Below are 16,332 nucleotides of genomic sequence, written 5' to 3' on the forward strand. Positions count from 1 at the left end.
TTGAGATTTGTATAATGAATATAAACAAATCTCAAAATTTAAATGCATTTAGTGGTAATAAGTAGGCTCTGGTGAGCATTACCACAACTTCGTGAGCAAAATCCACCCTTGGTAAATTATATTTTTCTCCTTTTTTGTGCACATGCTTCAAATCAAGAAAATTTTCAGTACGCCGAACCACGATCCTATATAACAAGTGTCATACTATTAGTGGCTAGATCTTGAATAAAAAAAATTTAACTACTTGTACATAAAAATTTATCACCAATATTTTATCCAGATTTCGGAGAGCAACCATCAACCGTCAGTGGGATAAGGATCACTCAACTTCCAGGATATTTTCTGAAAACAAAATAAATAAATAAAATTGAAAGTTAAAAAGAAAAAAAATAATTTTTTTAAATGAAAAAAATAAAAATAAAAATTTAATACCAACAATTCATTAAATAAGATAATTTTAATTATTTTATGTATAAAAAATAATTATTATATAATTTTAACTATGTATTTCCAGTAATAAATAGAATTAATGGATTCATCGGGTGAAAAGGTGAAGGCTAAATTGGGTTGGAGGAAATTAGGGAACACAAATAGGAGTCCACGACAGTCAAACAACCATTGGAATCTGTACGTACAACCAAGGTGGAGAGCAGCGGAGAGCCTCCTCCGGCCTTCTGACGGCGCCGAGGCTCTCTCCTCAGCCACCGCCGCAGCAGCATCAGGATAAACGACCCCATCGCAGCCAAAGCGCCAACAGCAACAAGATGAAGGGATTATTCAAGTCCAAGCCCCGAAGCCCCGCCGACATCGTTCGTCAGACCCGGGATTTACTCGTCTATGCCCAGCGCTCTCCCGATTCTGGCGAAAGCAAACGCGAGGAAAAGGTATCTATTTTCCATCCCTTAAAAAATCGATCCAATTCAATACGATCTGATTGAAATTTTGATCCGGTTCTCCCTTTTTCCTATATTTATTCTGTGAAAACTTTGGAATTTGGGATTGTTCATGTGTTTTTTTTATGACCAAAGTTGATTTGGGATTGGTTGATGATCAAAGTTCTTTTTTTAGCAACCAGGTTAAGGAATTTATTCATTCGGATTTCATTAAAATTTGACGATTGTGAATTCTGAAATGGTTAAAATTAGTTTGTGAATTTCTTCTGTTTGAAAGTATCCATGTTGTGATTGTTTTGGGTATCAAAATTTCGATTAATTGGTAATTTGCTGCAATGTTGTTATATATGCTATTATGTGAGTCAGTATTCAATTTCGGAAGACATGTAATAGGAAGTGGAAGTGTGTTCTCTTTAAAAAACTCATGGGTGAACTTGGGCACAAGCTTCTGAAACGAGTTCAGACTCACCATTGCCGTAGAGAATGGACTTCAGCTGCCTTTTGTTTTTACATAGCTCTGACTAGGGATGGACAAAGGTTATAGCAGGTGGGTAACCGCAGTTATTTACCCATAATCATAACCATTTATGTTTATACTCATATAGCTGGTTACCCGTTAGATAATTGCATAAACGATTATATCGATACTTATAACCGTTTATAAACGGTTAACTATACCCATAATCGTGTACCTATTTAACTATAATTATTTACCCGTTTACCCTTTTTGAACCCATTTATCATTTTTTACTCATTTACCATTTTTTCACCTATCTACATGTTTTTTTTTTTTAACAACTTGAAAATTATAAAAGAACAATTTGTCATAATTTTCATTTTTTAACAATTAAACACCGTTATAAGTACATTTTAGTATGCATTTTTCTATTTTAATCATTTAAGTCCTCGTACAATTCCAATAATTGAAATAATAGTTTACGAACGATATTTTTCTGCTACACCTAAGCAAATCTTTAATTATGATCCATATGATTACAAAATAAAGTTTCTAAAAACAAAAAGTAGTCATTATCTTGAATACTAGATGATTTAAATCTCCAAAATATTTCGAAACTAGACACTTTCGAACACTAATGCTTTCAGGAGAGGTTAATTAATTATGTGGCTTTGTGCTTAGGTGTAATGTGCCCCTTAATTTACGTGACTTTATGGAGCAACTGAATGGGAAATATGTATACTGATATCAAAATGGGATCTGCTTGCACGATGTGGTCATTACATGGGTGCATAATCTTCTTGCTGTGATTTTGTTATCGGTCAAACTTTATGCTGTAATTTAAAAATATTGAATCACATGAGTGTTCACATGCAAAAGTATTCAACCTTTATTAAATTAAATGGAGGGAAAGATCAGCTAGGATGGGGCGTTTGAGACTCTGAGTCTGGTGGAGAAATTGAAAATTTAGGGTTTTTAATCTTTTTTATTTTTTAAAATATTACATATATTAAATTGAATGGGTAAATAGATGTCCATTATAACTGTGGGTAATACTCATAACAGGTGGATACCCGTTATAATAACGGGTAATACCCATAACCGTCAATTTAAATTTCATGGATAAACTGGTATACCCATAATCGTTTATTTATCTAAACGGTTACCCATAATCGTAACCGTGAACTTTAAATGAGCAGGTAACTACGATTACTTAAATCCATGAGTATTTTGTCCATCCCTAACATCTGCTCGTTCATAAAATCCATGCACAATAAGCTTTATTTTGGCTATGCAGATGATGTTGCCCACTATTACATGAACGATGTTATTGCCCTTGTTCTTGGAAGCTTTATTTTGGCTCTCGCCGTTGAGCATTATAACGTACCCAAAAGATTCGCCTTGAATGTGAGTCCTCTTTTCGTTGCAATTTTCTCATATTACCTCGTTCATGTGAAATATCGTTCACACAATATATTGTTGCCAACAAAGCAAACTTAAATATATTTTTGATAATATTAGTACGTGTCACAACTTGAGATTTGGATGCTTTAGTTTCCGAATCCTACTAGGGTGAGAGCTGTATTATGCCCGAATCCTAGCTCATACTATATGCTTAGGATTTTCAAAATAATTTATTTTTTGGATTCAAGCGATATTAGTGAAGGAGAATCGAAATTTAGACTTCAGGTACATGAATAATTTATGGTAATGCTAAATAGACCATCTATTTAAACTAAATTTTGGAAACTATATGGCATGGCTGTTGATGATTGAGATAAGTTTTTCAATGTGCCGGAAATACAGGTCTGTATACTAAATGTCATAATAAAATTTGTTAGAGTTTATTTTTTCAAATTTCTAACAAATTGTATTATTACACTTGATCTGATGGGCGGTGTTTGCGGCATACTGAAAAAATCTCTATTGAATTACTACTTAACGTATTTATTTTCTAGAATGGTGTTATGCACACCTCAGTGTCTTATTTCTCCGCCCACCTTATATTTACAACCAGCATAAAAAAACAAAACACACATAAACTCTTTTCCCACGCACAATTATTCCCAAAATAACCCTATACATTTCTTCTTCCAATTTTCCTTGCTTTAAACAAATATACCCAACAACTCCAACTCCAAATATCATGGCAGCCCCTTCCCAAAAAATTCCCAGAACTATCACTATCAACACACCCAAATCCTCAGCCCCCCTCTCCAAAACACACCTAGTGCCCCTCCTTACCCAAAATCCTTGGTCGGCCTCAACGGCGCATTTGTGGAATCGGGAGATGGTTCTCGAGTCCCCATTTGATCGAGTTGTCGGAGGATCGCAGAGGAGATCGGTGGACAAGATGGGCTTTCTGTCCGAGCACAACCTCGACGTGTTTGGCACAGGTCTCAGCCATGGCGAGCGAGACAATCAGTGAGAAAGCCAGTGCATAAGAGAAAGGGAGAGGAGAAAGAGAGGGGAGGAGGAAAAAGGAGGAGTGTTTGGGGTTGAAGCAGTGAGGTAGGAAATTAAAATGGGGTGAAGTTGTGGAGGCTGAGGTCGGGGAGTAGGGATGTGCAAATTATCCATGAGTGTGGGTAACCGTGGTTACCCGCCTATTTAAAATTCACGGTTATGATTATAGGTAACTGTTTAGACAAACAAACGGTTATGGGTATAATTGTTTAACCATGAAATTTAAATGGACAATTATGGATATTACCTTGGTTGTAACGGGTATCCATCGGTTATGAGAATTATCCGCAGTTATAATAGATATTCATTTATCTATTTAATTTAATATATGTAAAATTAAAAAAAATTAAAAACTCTAAATTTTCAATCTCTCCGTCAAACTCAAAGTCTCAAACGTCCCGTCCTTGCTCATCTCTCCCTCCATTTAATTTAATAAATGATGAATACTTTTGTGTGTGAACACTCATGCGATTCAACATTTTTAAATTACATCATAAAGTTTACCTGATAACAAAATCATAGCAAGAAGATTATGTACCCATGACGTGACCACATCGTGCAAGCAGATCCCATTTTGATATCAGTATACACATTTTTTTTTTTTTGGAGCAGCATGCACATTTCCCATGCAGTTGCTCCATAAAGTCACGTAAATTAAGGGACACATTACACCTAAGTACAAAGCCACATAATTAATTAACCTCTTCTGAAAGCATTAGTGTTCGAAAGTATTTAGTTTTGGAATATTTTTTGAGTTTTGAATCATTTAGTATTCAAGATAATAACTACTTCTTGTTTTTAGAAAATTTACTTTGTAATCATATGGATTATAATTAAAGACTTGCTTGGGTGTATCAGAAAAATATCGTTTTTAAACTATTATTTCAATTATTGAAATTGTATGAGGGCTTAAATAATTAAAATAAGGAAATGCATGCTAAAAAGTACTTATAACGGTGTTTAATTGTTAAAAAACGAAAATTATGACAAATTGTTATTTTGTAATTTTCAAGTTGTTAAAAAAACACATGTAGACGGGTGAAAAATAGGTAAATGGGTAAAAAAGGGATAAACGAGTTCAAAAACGGGTAAACGGTTATGATAAAAAAGGTACACGGTTATGAGTATAGTTAACCGTTTATAAACGGTTATGGGTATATGTATAACCGTTTGTGCAATTATCCAACGGGTAAACAGTTATACGGGTATGAACATAAATAGTTATGGGTAAATAACCGCGGTTACCCGCCCGCCATAACCGTTGCCCATACCTATCGGGGAGGGTGGTGGTTATGAGGTTCTTCAAGTTTTATCTTTTTTCTTACATTTCATTTTTTTTTTTATGTTAAAATAAGCTTTAAGTTCAGCTGTATAATAATTGTATGTGTTAAATTTTGGGTGGAGGTTATGTATGTGGTAATACTGTATTACCGCCTCTCTTTAATAATTTAGGAAAAGGATCCTTGGCGGATCTTTTTTTTGGGAATTTCGTGATCGTGATCATTCATCGTACATCATGCGGTTAGAAATTATTTTGAAATTTAAAATTAAATATAAAATAGTATTTAACGAGAATTGACCGCACGATGTACGATAAACGGTCACGATCACTAGATACCCAAGAAAAGCATCCAGCAAGGATCATTTTCAATAATTTAGAGTAATATACTAGGAAGACTAAATTTTGAAAACTAAATGACATGTAAGTTTATGATTGATTTATTACCTAAATGTTGATAGACGTGCTCATTTATATTGGTGAGACATCATTTAGTTTGCTAGTTTAGTCTCTTTAGCATTACTCAATAATTTATCCTAATTGTGCAGGTGAAGGGGTTTGTGGTAATATATGATTGATTGGTTTTCAAGTAAAGTGATTTTATACAAGGACAAATTTGTCAATAAAAGTATTATTTCAAAGTGGGTGAAGAGATAAGATATTGGGAAAGCTTAATGACACTTATTTTTTATTGGTTACATATTTACAAATTGGATAAGTTGATTTACTTAGTATTACGAGTTAACACTTTTTTTTTCTTTTTTTTTTCCCGAACACAGGTAACCCTGGTGTTCTATGGAGATCCCTTGAATCTGCCATTGCTGCTGCTGGGAATATGTGGGACCGCAACATTCATTAGCATGTGGATGCACAATGTGGCAACTGCGGTGATGATGATGCCCTTAGCCACCGGCATACTCCAGCGGTTTCCGACGGGTCCCAACCAGTCCGTGGTTGTGAGCAACTTTTGCAAAGCCGTGATTCTGGGGGTGTTGTACTCCATAACCATAGGAGGGATGAGCACTCTGACGGGGACCGATGTCAATCTCATATTGGTTGGAATGTGGAAGACCTATTTCCCGCAAGCAGCTCCGATCACCTTCAGCACCTGGTTCTGTTTCACCTTCCCTTCGGCATTGTTGATGTTCTTGGCTTTGTGGGGTTTGCTTTGCTGCTTGTATTGCTCAAGGGGTTCAGGCCAGGCTCTCTTTGTTTATTTAGACAAAGTCCATTTGAAGAAGGAGCTCGAATTGCTAGGTAGGAGCCCTCAAACTTAGAGCAACTTACATGCAATCAACATCGAATTGTGATGTATCTTAAGTCAATCATGTATTGTTGCTCAAGGAGTTCAGGCCAGGCTCTCTCTGTTTATTTAGACAAAGTCCATTTGAAGGAGGAGCTCGAATTGCTAGGTAGAATCTCTCAAACTTAGAGCAACTTACATGCAATCAGCATCGAATTGTGGTGTATCCTAAATCAATCACGTATTGTCGTATGTGAATTTTTTGACGACTAAAACTGTTTCTAAATAAATTAGGCAAAAAAAGTTCAAATGTGTCTTTGAGGGAGTATGACTTTTAATAAAAAATCAACTTGTTTATAATGAAAATACTGATATTAAAACGTTGATGAGAAAAAGTGTTTCTTACAAAAGCAATTCCGAAAGAACCACTCTTTTTTATAGCAATTGTTGTGGATACCCCAAATGCCATAATAAAATAGTTAACACATGGTATCATCGTATTGGTCATGTTCTTTTTTGCTTTCGGCCCAATGTTCAGTATCCAATCTAAGGCACTAGAGAACACCTTCTGTGTAATTGTATTTCCAAATCAACTTACAATTGTTGATGCGGCAACCGGCAGGTCCAATGGCTTTTGCTAAGAAGATGGTACTGGCTTTGTTTTCGGTGCGTCCCCAAGTACTCAGTTTCGCATGGTTTTTGAGTATGGATGTGTCCTCCAGTTATTATGACTAGCATTTTCTGCAGATGCTAATTGTTTTGTGGATGATAAGAAGCATAACAGAGGATATTCCGGGCTGGGGAGTCCTCTTCAATGGGTATGCCGGAGATGGAACTGTCAGTGTGAGTGTTGACATTTCTTCTTATGTGTTCTAACTTTAAACACAAAATGGCCTTATAAACAGACCTTTCGTTGGATCAAATTTTCAAGTGTGACTTGAAATGTTTGTAGGTTATGATTGCAACTTTTTTGTTCACAATTCCAAGCAAAAAGCAAAAGGGTGAGAAGTTGATGGACTGGGGAAAATGCTAGAAGCTACCCTGGAATATCATATTGTTACTAGGTGCTGGTTTAGTCATAACTGACGGAGTTCGATCCAGTGGCCTGGCTAATATATTATCTGAAACCCTAGATTTTTTGGGGGCAGTCCCATATGTTGCCATTGCACCTGCTGTGTGCCTCATAAGTAGTTCCATCACTGAGTTGATCATATCAAACAACGCAACAACCACGCTTATTATTCCTCTCCTAATTCAAATTGCCAAACGTATGCATGTGCATCCTCTCCTTCTGATGATTCCGGGTGGCATTGGGGCACAATTTGCTTTCTTGCTTCCTACGGCAACTCCTTCAAATACCGTAGGATTCGCCACTGGCCACATTGAGATCCAAGATATGATCAAGATTGGCTTGCCATTGAAGATTGTTGGGATTGCTGTGTTGTCCCTTTTGATACCCACTCTTGGTAACATTCCTTTTCTCTTCATTATTTAGCTCACTTAAATTTTGATCAATTTTCATCTTCACTAGTTCTACGTGATGATGTAGTTCACAAGTAACTATTGAGTTTTGGCTATTGCAGGAGCTTATGTATTTAGGATTGAAAGTTCAATAATGTTACGATGTCTCACAAAATCTTAGGGCATAACAAAAAACAGAACATGTTTCGTTGGTGATAGTCTTATGATCCCAATCAACTATGAGTCTATCTGTGATTATGAGATACCTATATGAATTCAAAGCACGATTTTAAATTTGCATTTCATATATGATGTCCGTGATGATCAACCTTATAAATATGTGTGATTATATACAAATAATGCATATATATTTTTGCTTATTATACAAGATCACACCATTGCATCATCTCTAATAAACTCACATTACATCCCAAGAAAATTTAAGTTTTTACAGCACACCACAATATATATCGCACACAAAGTTTAATGCTAGAGTAACCAAGATAAATCAAGGATCAGAGGCTTCCATGGAGATGGTGATTTTCTGGGCTGTTATTGATCACTATTCATGATCAATTTTGCTTTCTCCAAACTCCTTGCTCTTCAACCTCGCAGGGAAGATTTTTGAACTTTGAACAATGGCTAATCTCCACGTAGCGGAGTGCAGGCATAATTTTCCTCACAAATTCCACATAACAAAAATTGCGTAATGCATGAAACGTGTATATATATATATATATATCGGGAGATAAATATAAATGTAGGGGGTTCATGCATCATGAGGAATGTTTTCATGCTTTATGGTCGTTTCAAATATCTTACTTTATTTTAAGCGTACCTGATTGGCAGAAAACAGCAAAAGCCTTTGAATTTGTAAACGATTCATCTCGGAAAACCGGAATTACATCTCCAATGCGTTGTATCACGTTCAACACAGAAAAATTAAATTGAATTAATAGCAAGTAGATCAATTCAATAAAATAATAAATTAATCATAAAAGAATGATTAAAACGTAATAATCCCCTGATTGAAGATCAAACTCTCTTTAGCGTAGAGTCAAGAGCGTGCTGATAACGTGTTGTAGGCATAATTTGCTGAACAATTATGGAGGCCAGAGAGAGGGGGTGCGGCATAGAGAGAGAAGAGATTGATGTGTAATTGTGAGGTGCTTTCTATTCTACTCCATTGTGCCTTTATTTATAGCAGTGGGGAATGTTAATTCTTTATTCCAATAGGATTACAACTCTAATAGGATAATATATAGTTTAAGAGATATGGTAGAATCTCATAAAGATATCCTAGATATGTTAAGATTTATACAATCACATTTTTAATCTAATAGGATAGCAACAAAAGTCGAAATTTTTCTCTTTTATCTTCTCATTTTAAACTTAAGAGTTCACAAGAGTTTATACTTTCTCTCACCCAAATTATCAAGTTTGAATCCTTTTTTTCAATAGCTTGTATTGAAAAAATAAAAAAATTCATTTGTTTAGGTCCATAATCACATGTTTTACAATAAAAATGAAAAATTATCATCTAGACATATAGAACTAATTGAAGAAAAAAACTATTTAATGCATCTTAGTTTTAGTTTTGTGTGATCAAATAGTTTATCTTGTCACGATAAAGTAAATATATTATGTCATCATTAAACAAATATAACCGGTTTTATTACAAGATACTTCAGAACGTTCATATCGACCGAGCATGCAAAATCAAGCAATGAATCTTAGAAGAATTCAATTTTGGACGACATGACTCTTTCTATTTTTGCGCTGGCATTTAAGTTGTCTTTTATCCAGTTCTATGTATAAAAAGAAGCAAAAGCAAAACTTTGAGAAATACTATGAATTATTGAATTTAATATAACCTTGTTTATGATGAATTTGCAATTTGATTAGGAGTCTTACGAAGCTTTTAACATGCATGTGTTTCCTTTCTACTATATTCGTTATCTTTTATATAATGCAGAAAAAATTTATGAGTTTCATTTAAGTACCATAAAAGGAGAGGAACATCCCAGAACTATAAAAGGTATCCCTCACCCTCATTTAGAGGAGTCTCTCGAATCAATGTCTTGCGCTCTCTAAGATAACAAGTCTTCTTGTATAATGTAACTTACTCTCGCATATTGAAAACCGGATTCTACATCAATGCGGACGTAACCCCATCTCTAAGATAACATTTCTTTGACTTAAAATTTTCATTCATACAGTACCCACAATTAGGGATGGGCAATGGTTATGGCGGGTGGGTAACTGTGGTTATTTACCTACAACCGTTTATACTCATACCCGCATAACCGTTTACCCGTTGGGTAATTGCCTAAACGGTTCTACTCATACCCATAACCATTTATAAACGGTTAACCATACCCATAACCACATACTTATTTAACCATAACCATTTAATGCCCGTTACCCATTTACCCTTTTTAACCCCTTTATCTTTATTTATTTTTTTTTTTTTTTACCATTACTCATTTTTCACCCGTCTACATGTTTTTTAACAACTTGAAAATTAAAAAAAAATTGTCATAATTTTCTATGTTTTGACAATTAAACACCATTATAGGTACATTCATCATATATTTTCGTATTTTAATTTTTTAAGTCCTTATACCATTACAATAATTGAAATAATAGTTTACGAACGATATTTTTAACTGTTACCAATGAAGGTAAATATAATATTTGCTAAGTATTATTGGGTTACAAAAATTGTTTAGAAGACATTTCTGTCAAAGCATTTCTATCAATTTCACAGTTACCCGCAAGGAATTTAAATTAATTTGGTGAATTCCTTGATAATGAGAATCATCATTCCTGTAGCAGTGTTATTGAGAGAAGGACCGATGAATTCCTTGCTAATTTATTGGGTGCTAAGTATTATTGGATCGAGAACATGGTTTGTGTTAATTTTACATATATAAAATAAATGGGTAAACGGTTACCCGTTTATAACTACGGTTAATACCTATAACCGTCCATTTAAATTTCACGGGTAAACGGTTATACTCATAACCGTTTATTTATCTAAACGGTTATCCATAATCGTAACCGTTTAATTTAAATAGACAGGTAACCGCGGTTACCCATAACCAATAGGTATTTGCTCATCCCTACCCACAATATTATTCATATACTAAAACCCAACACAAAATCACTGTTCATTAACAGTAAACGGACTAAAACGCCGTTCGAATGCTTATTTGCGTGCTACTTTTTGCTCTTTCTCCACAGCAAAAAGACCTTTCTGCCCTGATTGCCCACGCGTCCCCTATTGCTCCAACTTCTGGTTTCATTTTTTTGTCCATCAGTGCTCCAGCACTGTTCACGAGCCGCGCGTTGGTCCGGTTCCAGAAGTTCTACACCCTTTCTTCCTTTACGATAGGTGTCTCACAAAAGCTTTTCTTGCTCTGAAACCTCACCTTTAGCTTTTTTTGTTCTGAAACCTCGCATTTTCTGGATCTCCGATCTTGAGTTCTCTCTCACATTCTTGCTAAAAACGACGAAACCAGCATTTTGTAGCTTTTTAATCCGATTAGCCAATTAGGTTTTGCTTGATTTGTATTTTCTTTTTATTTATAATTTACAGGGTGATCTATACGATCACGAGAGTTTGGTGAAGGCGATCGAGCAAGTCGACGTGGTGATCTCGACGGTGGGGCACGCGCAGTTGGCTGATCAGGCCACACATGCTATACAACCTACCTGGGTGATGTGCTTTGAGGTAAGATTGCTTAAGGATGTTCCAAATAAGATTAAATTCCTGTTCGTAATTTTGATATAAATGTAAATAGCGAATTTCCTTTCGGTTTTCATTTCTTTCTCTCGAGGACCTCACCTTCTCTGTTTGCTTCCACTGATCTTTTGTGTCCTGCACTGATTCCACTTCTTTTTCGCCACTTTCTACCAAAAGCACTGTGTGCTTCCTGTTTGGTCTAAGTTCCTCTTCTTTTTCTGCAAGAAATAATCCCGTCGCGATTAGATATTTTTTTGGATAGGCGTTGGAGGCTGCAGTATGGGAGGTTTCTTATCATATGAGGGTCACCAATGATTGGTAAGTTCAGTTTTTTTTTGCCAATTTCTTTGCTCTTATCCCAGTTTTTGATCATTTTAAAGGCTCCGAATTGCTAATAGATTTACCCTCTCTTTTTTTATTTCAGAATTTTGGGTCGTTGGAGGAACAACTTGGTTGCTTGACTTTTAGTTTTAGTTTCTTCAGGTAGATGTAATATCACCCATTTGAGTCAAAAATTTCTCTCCAGTAGCGGGTTTCATTGTAGAAATTGAATCCACAATGTTTGAACATGAGCTAAGGGTTGTTGGTTGAGATGTTAATAAGCTTTTCTAATATCAGGTTTTAGATTTTTGAATTCTGCTCGAACAAAACTAAAGTCTATTTCATTTGCTTGATTCAGTATAGTTTTTGTGGAAAGAAATTGAATTCTATGCTTATTCTACGGCTCCTTTTTTGCATTTAAAATTACTGTCATCTTAGGCAATAAAGTATTTATTTGGTATGAATTGCCTGTGATGGTTGATAAATCTTCATGCCGGTCTATCTGGGGGAGCAGTATGTAGACAATCCTATGTTGTCCGATGTCATTCTCTTAGTCGAAGGTTTAAATCATTTATCTTTATTTAAGCTCTTCCTACGTATGCTATGTTAGCTGACATTACAGAATATTCAATAAGCATGGGTGATTGTATTGTTAACATAAGGGACCTCTTTAAATTTTTGATTGTGTACTGACCAATTGCAGATAGACGGTTCTATGCTCACATAATTTTCCTGCTTGGTTCTTCAGATACCTTCCGTGCAACATTTGATGGTGGTATGATTTTCTAATTTCCCCTTTGCAACAATTTCTTTTTGGTTTTTGGAGTATGTATGATTTATTTTTAATTAGAGAAGAAAAATTAATAAAACACAAGAAGCAATTGGAAACATGGCTTCAAGTGATAAGCCAGAGTCTTTTTTTCAATTAACTATATTACTTTTGTAGTATATGCATGCGCAGGAAAAATCCAAATCGTACTACAAGATCTTAGGGCTCTGTGTTTTGTGTCAAACCAATGCATTGAGAGAATATGAGCCGTTGCGTCTGGTTTGGATATGTGTCTATGGTAGTACCCCCATTTCAAGGCAATTGAGAGCGCTTGACTATGGTAACCCAATGGATTTCTTTGTTGTTTTTCCTTAATGGGTTATCGATTCCTTCCTTTGTTAACTGAGTTTTTCACTATCAATATTTTGCATTTATGAGCTTCAAGACACAAAATGATTATTTGTTATTGGGTTGCTAAAGGCAAGCAAGACACATAAAAAGGACCATTGGGAATGAAAAGTCGCTTCTTTGGTGTATTTATACTTTTTTTAGTTGTATCATGCGAAATTAAGTGTTGATTTGCTATGTGTATTTTGTCGAAGTTATGCTTTGATGAGCTTAGATTCCTAAAAGGTTCAATACTAAAATGACATGAATAAGCATAATGAAGGGTTCGAAAGATGCTATTAATGGTTTTGCGAGTATATCGTTAGTCGTTTGATTGTATGATTTGCTTTTATTTTTCTTTCAGAACACTTTGCTCTTCATTTTTTAGGGCTGCAGTTTTCGAAGCCCTTTATGCTCAAGGTAAACAATTTTGGATTTTTCCTTTCAGCCTTCCAACAAATTTTTTTTATTTGAATATTGTGAAAGTTGTGTTTTATATGCTATGAAAGTTGAATCTGTGAATTTATTTTTTTATTTTTTAACTCATGGTATATATTCTATTTCATAGTTTTGGATGATGTTGGATTGAAAAGCTTTTCTATAAAACTTATAGTTATTTAAAGTGTTTTATCCATTCTTACATTTACTCTCGTAAATTATAGCTGATTTGTTAATCTGTTACCAAAATACACAAATTATTTTGTAAATTTGTTCTTATTATAGCAGGAACAACAAATGCAGAAGGGGAACACATATATAATCAGTGTTATTCCAGCCAAAACCTTTATTCTCACAACATTGGGTACGATTGTTATAAGTTTCAGTTCATTGTACCTAAATTGAAACAATTTACTATTAGCACATACTTTTTTATATTTTAAACATGATCTTTCATGCATCTTCTAATCCCGCAGCAACGCGCGGTTAGTTCTTTCTAGTATCTTCTATACATCAAATACATTTCCTTGGCTCCATTTTATGACGTCCATTTCTTCATTTCTTTGACTCCAAGATATCCATCATCAGCTACTCCTTCATTTCCTCATAGGTACCAATGTACTCGCTGGCAATCGTCCTCAAAATACCTATGCAATCCTTTACTTGCATCGTGGCAGGACCAGCGAGAGATCCTAGCATGTGCCGATTGACATCACAAGAGGATGTCAAGAAGGGACAAGCTAGGCTCTCTTGTTCGCCTTCGCACGGTGGAAGTAAGTTCAAGGAATGCGAAGGTTCGGTGGCGACTACTTTGGTACCCATGAGAAAACGAGGGAGGAGCCGAAGATGATAACTTTCAGATTGACGAAAAATTCACAAATTCGACGCAACTGGTCAAACATTGTAAAGTTTTAGCTATGAACAGAATAATGGGCCTCCAAATTTGTAGTGAAACGGGCCTGATTAAATTCGTGTGTTGGGCAAAAGTAAAGCCCCATCTTTTTTAACGTAAATAAATTTTTTTTACACAAATATCATCTGAACTATTCCGGGCGTGTGCATTTACTGTCAAACAAATTTTTTCTGACAAGCTGCAACCACTACGTCCTTTTGACTGCTATTTTACTTTCTTATTTGCTAGTACATAATCTCTGGCAATCCAAAACCTGTAAAACCACTTTCACATGATCATAAATATATGTAGTTGACTTACCACCAAAAACTAAAGACGAATAATTGATCAGCATATAAATGTTTCTCAAATACTGTCTCTCTCAAAGTGCGAAAGAACAGACAACAATAGTCTTCGTCCGACTAATGAGAATATGAACATCTGAACCTGCTAGGGACTTTATACTAGAAAACAGAGAAGGAAGCTTCCCTAGTCACTCTCATTTTCAAGCTTTTTGTGTTACTCGACCTTTCCCTCGCGGTGAATGAACAGATGAATCGAAAGATATACTTACGCGTGGCGATCATGGCTAGAGGAAATGAAAGTGAGGCTGAAACTTGAAAGAAGAGAAATGAAGGAATTAAGTTGTTATTGTTGAAAATGAATTTCACATTGATGGGAGGAGGAACTTTGCATAGATTTTTATTGTGGAACGTTAACTTTTTCATGATATCAGAGCAGCTTGTCCCACGTGTGAAGCCCAACGGTCACACACGTTTCACGTCATCCCGTTTGTGATTGTTCACGTGTTAGGTTTGAAATTTACCACACGTGAGGGGGGCGTGTTGAGAATGAATCTCATATTGAAGGGATGAGGGACCTTGCATATGAGCTTCTAAGTAAGTTGGTCTATTCATCATATTGCCAATTAATTTTATGATGTAACTCCAACTTTCTTCAGTTATTCCAAAATAAAATCAAATGTACATGGCCTCACATGAAGGATTGATGCCCTACTTATACACATGTTGACATTATTTCCTGACCTTGTGTGAGATACTTGGAGAAGAATCATCAATGCCTTGCCCAATATGTGTTTTATGTTACTTTCACCAACAAATTACGTATCACTAAGTGATATGAGCTTTGATGGTCTTATTTTCAGTCCCACACGTTATCATTCGAAATTGAGGGCAGCTAGAATAATTGATCATATGATCTTGAACATGTAACAAGATTTGGCAAAACCAAACTTGGGGCCATGACAATACTAGCCACCAACCATTTTTAAGAAAACTAAAGGAAAAGAAGGGAAAAAGCCAAAAGAAGAGGAGGACCACACATATAATTATACCCCTACCTTAGTGATTGTGTTTGATTGAGCATTATTGCTCTTAGAATGGCAATTTTGTCCTCTTGATCGATAGAAACCACAAAGTTGGATAGCTATAATGTGTGTTCCACAAGGTAATTATGGGTTTTTATTTTTATTTTTTTGTGATTGTCTCGCCATAGAGATTTTAAAACCAGAAAACATTAAACTTACTGCAAATTATAATATCATTTAAATTTCTAAATTTAGGATTGCTCCAGCTAAATCGACCTTTAACTTATGATTATTATTTGAGTAGTAGATTGCACTGAAGTTTAGAGTCCAACTTCTAGAGGTTGATATGTATTATTTTTACGTGTCGTGATTGGATTATACTTATAAAAAAATAATTACGTTAATTAGTAATAATTCAATATTTAAAATTGATAGTCATTTTAACATTATCCTAAAACATGCTCCAAAACTGCCTGTAAGTTTAATCATCAGTGAAAAAATGAATTTGGGTCTGCCATGTATACAGACAAATCATTTCGAGGTCAAAAAAATGAGAGATTTTTTAGTGTGACCGTCACACGGGATGATACACCACATGTCATTATATAAATAGTGGGATATATGTATCAAAAAGTTAATAACTTAAAAAAT

At 35.0% G+C, this 16,332-nt stretch overlaps 3 protein-coding genes across 22 annotated transcripts; all 3 read left to right on the top strand.

Annotated features, from left to right (window-relative positions):
• Positions 1-730: 730 nt before the first annotated feature.
• On the top strand, positions 731-6,663 carry LOC103963784 (tonoplast dicarboxylate transporter-like; the record flags this gene model as incomplete). Its single annotated transcript, XM_048591362.1, has 3 exons — positions 731-884; positions 2,648-2,757; positions 5,875-6,663. Coding segments are annotated over 3 exons (762 nt in total), but the record flags the coding sequence as incomplete, so codon positions are not given.
• A 302-nt stretch (positions 6,664-6,965) lies between these two features.
• On the top strand, positions 6,966-7,833 carry LOC103936827 (tonoplast dicarboxylate transporter-like). Its single transcript, XM_048591363.1, has 4 exons — positions 6,966-6,986; positions 7,086-7,181; positions 7,291-7,339; positions 7,403-7,833. Exons 1-4 carry the CDS (start codon positions 6,966-6,968, stop codon positions 7,831-7,833), a joined length of 597 nt encoding a protein of 198 aa, XP_048447320.1.
• A 3,216-nt stretch (positions 7,834-11,049) lies between these two features.
• On the top strand, positions 11,050-14,523 carry LOC103936820. Of its 20 annotated transcripts, none has more exons than XR_007260830.1 (7): positions 11,050-11,196; positions 11,401-11,535; positions 11,773-11,865; positions 11,972-12,030; positions 12,572-12,977; positions 13,389-13,444; positions 13,751-13,998. XR_007260830.1 is itself a non-coding variant. In XM_048591401.1 (7 exons), exons 3-7 carry the CDS (start codon positions 12,638-12,640, stop codon positions 14,156-14,158), a joined length of 375 nt encoding a protein of 124 aa, XP_048447358.1. In that variant the 5' UTR covers positions 11,066-11,535; positions 11,773-11,865; positions 11,972-12,637; the 3' UTR covers positions 14,159-14,523. The 20 variants fall into 20 exon arrangements, 1 of the variants encoding a protein (XP_048447358.1); XM_048591401.1 differs by adding an exon at positions 14,073-14,523 and having other exon boundaries at positions 11,066-11,535; positions 11,972-12,643; positions 12,830-12,977; positions 13,748-13,826; XR_007260844.1 differs by adding an exon at positions 14,073-14,523 and having other exon boundaries at positions 11,071-11,535; positions 12,572-12,643; positions 13,413-13,444; positions 13,751-13,826.
• Positions 14,524-16,332: the final 1,809 nt, after the last annotated feature.

The sequence above is a fragment of a genome, unplaced genomic scaffold (assembly GCF_019419815.1).
Source record: "Pyrus x bretschneideri cultivar Hongxiangsu unplaced genomic scaffold, Pyrus_bretschneideri_v1 Contig33, whole genome shotgun sequence".
Taxonomy (NCBI): Eukaryota; Viridiplantae; Streptophyta; class Magnoliopsida; order Rosales; family Rosaceae; genus Pyrus; species Pyrus x bretschneideri.

Coding starts and splice junctions, on each gene's coding strand:
- LOC103936827 (XM_048591363.1), top strand. CDS start 6,966: ATGGCTTTTGCTAAGAAGATG. Junction 6,987..7,085: donor TGGCTTTTGCTAAGAAGATG/GTACTGGCTTTG, acceptor CATTTTCTGCAG/ATGCTAATTGTTTTGTGGAT. Junction 7,340..7,402: donor TCCAAGCAAAAAGCAAAAGG/GTGAGAAGTTGA, acceptor TATTGTTACTAG/GTGCTGGTTTAGTCATAACT.
- LOC103936820 (XM_048591401.1), top strand. Junction 13,445..13,747: donor CGAAGCCCTTTATGCTCAAG/GTAAACAATTTT, acceptor TTCTTATTATAG/CAGGAACAACAAATGCAGAA. Junction 13,827..14,072: donor CTTTATTCTCACAACATTGG/GTACGATTGTTA, acceptor ATTTCCTCATAG/GTACCAATGTACTCGCTGGC.